At 65.6% G+C, this 5168-nt stretch overlaps 1 protein-coding gene across 1 annotated transcript; it reads right to left on the bottom strand.

The window, feature by feature from the left end:
• Window positions 1-1245: 1245 nt before the first annotated feature.
• HINT2 (histidine triad nucleotide binding protein 2) lies at window positions 1246-5016 on the bottom strand. The gene is made up of 5 exons (XM_034788777.1): window positions 4595-5016; window positions 4139-4316; window positions 2417-2521; window positions 1940-2012; window positions 1246-1409 (listed from the first exon to the last, which is right to left on the bottom strand). Exons 1-5 carry the CDS (start codon window positions 5014-5016, stop codon window positions 1318-1320), a joined length of 870 nt encoding a protein of 289 aa, XP_034644668.1. The 3' UTR covers window positions 1246-1317.
• Window positions 5017-5168: the final 152 nt, after the last annotated feature.

The raw sequence follows: 5168 nt of genomic DNA, 5'->3' as shown, positions 1-5168 counted from the left end.
TCATGGGGGAGCTGCTGGGGGTGCTCTCAAGGCAGGCAACCAGGAAAAGACCGATGAAAAACACAGGTTTTAAATGTGGGGGGGAGGGGGGCTTCTGGTTTCTGACCCTTGGGTGGTGGAGTACAAAACTGTACCCAGAGCGGTCACTGTCGCAGGGAATGGGGCATTATGGGATAGCTGCAGGAGGACTGTTAGGGTCGACGATGTAAGCCATTTAGGGTCTGGGCTCGCCCTGTGAGGACAGGCAGTCGGGCAGCCTACGGAGGCTGGAAGAGGAGGGGTCACGGTTCTCCACCGCTATCCTGCACTCCCTGTGACAGCTCCCCTTGCACAGACCACATGGGGAACACGGCATGGCTGCACAAGGGATGCAAATGAGGACAGGAATGGGGAGTCTGGTGCGCCGGGCAGCGGGAGTGAAGGGGAACGGCACGATGGGATGGTGCCAGACGCTGCCCGCACCAGAGACGGAATCCAGGGCGAGGTGACATTTCCAGAGGGTGCCACACTCAGGAGGGCCCGTCCGGGTTAGGGTTCCTGCGCCAGTCCCTGCAAGGACTGGGCGGGGGGGGAGGGGGTGGGTTGGCTGTGGCTGCAGCAGAGGTGGGCGTGCGCTGACAGGGCCGGGCAGCTTGTCGGCTCCATACACCCTACCACAACCCCAGTTTGGAAACTGCCCCGGCCTGGCCCTGCGCAGACCTCGCCCCCCCAGCGGGCAAACAGCCCTCCACAGCAAGGTGGAGAGCGAAGGCACCAACTGAACCAAACCCCCGAACCCGCGAGCCTCCTGGTGCATCCTCCACCCGGGGCCAGAACACACTGCAGCCACGTGGGCGGGAGGGAGAGCTCAGTGGTTTGAGCATTGGCCTGCTAAACCCAGGGTTGTGAGTTCAATCCTTGAGGGGGCCACTTAGGGATCTGGGGCAAAAACCTGCCTGGGGATTGGTCCTGCTTTGAGCAGGGGGTGGGACTAGATACCTCCTGAGGTCCCTTCCAACCCTGATCTTCTATGATTCGTGTGGCTTCCTGCCCTGGCGAGGCGCCCAGACACTGCAGGACCAGATCCTGGACAGGCAGCCACAGCCCATGCATCACACGCTCCCCCGTCGGGCATCACACGATCCCCCCATTCCTCTGCCCTGGGCATCGTGTGCTCCCCTCCCCCAGCGCAGCCTCTTTCTGCGGGGCGGGAGGCCCAGACAGCCGGGAGACGGGCACCGGGACAGACGGGCGAGCAGTCACACAGGCTCTCTCACAGCGCTTTAATTGAGGAGTTGGTTTGCCCAGCGGGGCTGGCGCTGCGTCCGTCGCTCCAGCTCAGCCTGGGGGCCAGCCCATCTGACGCCCGCCCAGCACGTGCAAGTGCAGGTGGTAGACGGACTGAGACCCCTGCTTCCCGTCGTTGATCACTGAAAGGCAGAGAAACGGGGTGAGTGTGCCAGGCGGGGCAAGGGGGGCGGGGCTGGCCCCATGGGCAGGGCGAGTGGGGTGGCACGAGGGTGGGGCCGGCCCCTGCAGGCAGGGTGGGGCAAGTGGGCTGGGGCGAGTGGGGCAGGGCCATCCCCCTACAGGTGTGGCATGGTGAGAGGGCAGGGCAGGGCTGGCCCCCTAAGGGCCAGGCGAGTGGGGCAGGGCCAGCCCCCTGTGGGCAGGCCGGCCCCCTCCACCCAGAGCAGGGTGCTATGGCAGCAGTGGGGGGTACAACACGTGCTGAGGCCATGGGGGGCGCATGCAGGGCCCCAGCCCATGGGCACGATGGGGAGATGACGCTCCAGGGCAGCAACGCAGGGAAGTGCTGGGGGGCACCAGTGGCTCTCACATGTCTGGGGCAGGGTCACAGCTGGGCTGGCAGCGGGCGATGCTGGCGAGCTCCAGGGAAACCCCTAGGGCAGGGCAGACAGCCAGGCGCTCCCCAGTGCAGGGGGTCCCAGCAACTCACCCACTCGGTAGCCATCCACCAGCCCCTCCACCTTCGCCGTCTGACTGGCCACCACCAGCAGGTGCCCCAGGAGCTGGGCGTGAGCAGAGGGGCAGGTTGAGGGGGGAAATGGGCACCCAGGGCAGCACCCCCCAGAACCCCTCCCCGAGGGCTTAGAGCGCCGCACCCCTGAACCTCCCCCAGAGCACCCACCTTCACACCCAGCCCCGGGGGACCCTAGAGCCTCACCGACAGCCAGGCAGGGGGCACCCCAAGGTCAGAGCCAGTCCGTACCAGGGCTGGAGCCAACGCCCCCCTGCCCCGTGGTTCTGGTGCCAGCACCCTCTCCAGACAGCACATGGGGCTGTCAGGCCCCCTTCCTGTGCCCAGCACTCGGCTCCCCAAGACCCTCGCTGTTCCCTGGGCTGCGCTCTCCGCCCCACCCCAGCCGGGACAGAGGCACCTCGGGGAAGGGTCCTGTCCAGTCGCTCTGCTCACCTCTGTGTCCCCCGTGGCCACAAGGCTCAGCCTGGGGATGGGGTGCTTGGGGATCACCAGGAAATGCACGGGGGCCTGCGGGGCCACGTCCCGGAAGGCGAGGCACTGCGGGGAGAGCAGCGTGAGCACTGCTGCCAGGGGCACCCACCGCCCACTGGGGGGCAAGCACCAGTTGGGACTGCAGGGTCACTGCCCCTCCCCGCCCCCCACTGTCCCCTCCCCCTGCAGGTCATAGCCCTCCCCCTCCCCACAATGCCTCCAGGGGTCACATCACCCCCAGCCCTGCTCCACACCCCACTGGGTTGGAGTCCATGCCAAGTGCCAGAGCGTTTGCCCTCTGCACTGTGAAACTAAACCCAGGGCTGCAGGGATGCAAGGGGGCTGGGCCAGGGAGCTCTGGGGGGGGGGGAGGGCGCACACGGGCGAGTTCGGGGGGCTCCGGGAGGCGGGGGGGCACTCACCCCTCAGCCATCACCCAGCCCAGCCAGGCTGACTTCCGCTACCCCTGGCAGCCTGTTCCCAGCAAAGGGGAGGGCCCAGCTCGAGTCCCCCTGCCCTAGCCAGGAGCCGAGCTGTGAAGGGGCCGGCAGGTGCTGCCCCAGGAGCAGGGCAGGGCTCAGAGCCCCCTGTGCATACTGAGGGACCTAGACAAATTAGAGGATTGGGCCAAAAGAAACCTGATGAGGTTCAACAAGGACAAGTGCAGAGTCCTGCACTTAGGACGGAAGAATCCCATGCACTGTTACAGACTAGGGACCGAATGGCTAGGAAGCAGTTCTGCAGAAAAGGACCTAGGGGTTACAGTGGATGAGAAGCTGGATACGAGTCGACAGTGTGCCCTTGTTGCCAAGAAGGCTAACGGCATTTTGGGCTGTAGAAGTAGGGGCATTGCCAGCAGATCGAGGAACGTGATCGTTCCCCTCTATTCGACATTGGTGAGGCCTCATCTGGAATACTGTGTCCAGTTTTGGGCCCCACACTACAAGAAGGATGTGGAAAAATTGGAAAGAGTCCAGCGGAGGGCAACAAAACTGATTAGGGGGCTGGAGCACATGACTTATGAGGAGAGGCTGAGGGAACTGGGATGGTTTAGTCTGCAGAAGAGAAGAATGAGGGGGGATTTGATGATAGCTGCTTTCAACTACCTGAAAAGGGGTTCCAAAGAGGATGGATCTAGACTGTTCTCAGTGGTACCTGATGACAGAACAAGGAGCAATGGTCTCAAGTTGCAGTGGGGGAGGTCTAGGTTGGATATTAGGAAACACTATTTCACGAGGAGGGTGGTGAAGCACTGGAATGGGTTACCTAGGGAGGTGGTGGAATCTCCTTCCTTGGAGTTTTTTAAGGTCAGGCTTGACAAAGCCCTGGTTGGGATGATTTAGTTGGGATTAGGTCCTGCTTTGAGCAGGGGGTTGGACTAGATGACCTCCTGAGGTCCCTTCCAACCCTGATATTCTATGATTCTATGGCAAAGACCTGGGCCTGCCCCTGCCTCACCCCAGGACCTGGCCTTCCCGGCCCAAGGGCTCTGAGGGAGCTGATCTCCCAGCCCCAGGTCACGGCATCCTCCCCTCAGCCCCACCTGCCATGCTGGGAGCCAAGCGGGCAAGGCCTCAGCAAGGCGTGCCCAGGGCAGGGAGCAGCGTGGCCCCCAGCTCAGCGGGGGGCAGGCCCGGCTGCAGGGCAGCACAGGACGTTCCTGAATGAGGCGCAGGGGGTCACCTTGTCGTCTTCGTAGAGGATGTCGGCCCGGATGGTGCGGTCGATGATCTTGCTGAAGATGGTCGGGGGTCGCTGGCCTAGCTCCTCACTGGCCTCGGCCGCCCGCTGAGCCTTCTGCACCTCCCCGTCCTGCCCCCCGGCAGCCACATAGCATCTCTGGGGCGGACGGGCATCAGCTCAGGGGCCGGGGCACTGCCAGGCGTACCCCTGCCCTGCGCACCCCCACCCCGGGAACAGCGCAGCCCCACAGACACAGCTGTGGAGGGCCCAGCCCCCCGCCTCCCACCCTGCTCGGGCCACCCCACGGCTAGCGAGACGGGGCTGAGGCCAGCAGCACAAACCCCAGGATCCGGGCCGGGAGCTGCTCTGCACTGAGCTTGGAGCAGGGTGGGAGCACGGCGGGGCCCAGCTCGGCGAGTGGCACGGAGCCGAAGGCACGTCCTGCCCAGGCCAAACCTAACAGGCCGCGGGAGAGCAAAGGGCCGTGCCACACTGGCGCTCGCCAGCCGCCCCAGGCAGGCCCGGAGGGGCGCGGAGCTGCAGGCGCTGCTGTGCCGGAGCTGGGGGAGTGGCGAGCAGCAGCCCCCCAGCGTCACACAGCCCAGGGCCATCGCTGGGGGCTCAGCCCTGCCCTCGGGCACCCCATCCCCGCGCAGACGCAGCCCGGTGGGGAAAGAGCTCCTGCACCCAGCGACCTGCTGCCCCTCGCAGGGGGTCGCGGCGCGGCCGGAGAACCCCCTTCCCTCGCTGCGGGGAGCGTCCACACGGCAGCGCCGGAGCTGAGCCCTGCCCCGGGAGCCGCGGGTTCGGAGCGGCACCTTCGCCGGATCACTGTTCCCACGGTCACCAGGAGGTGCAGGCTGGGGGTGCGAGGCCATCGCCCCAGGTACTGGGCTCCCAGCCCCCCATCTACCCCGCAGCCGGGACAGGACCCAGGAGTCCGGCTCCCAGCCCCTCCCCCCATCTACCCCGCAGCCGGGACAGGACCCAGGAGTCCGGCTCCCAGCCCCTCCCCCATCTACCCCGCAGC

This window comes from Trachemys scripta, chromosome 13, assembly GCF_013100865.1.
Source record: "Trachemys scripta elegans isolate TJP31775 chromosome 13, CAS_Tse_1.0, whole genome shotgun sequence".
NCBI lineage: Eukaryota > Metazoa > Chordata > Testudines > Emydidae > Trachemys > Trachemys scripta.
Note: the sequence above shows the minus strand (reverse complement) of the source record. Positions and strands in the feature narration are given on the sequence as shown.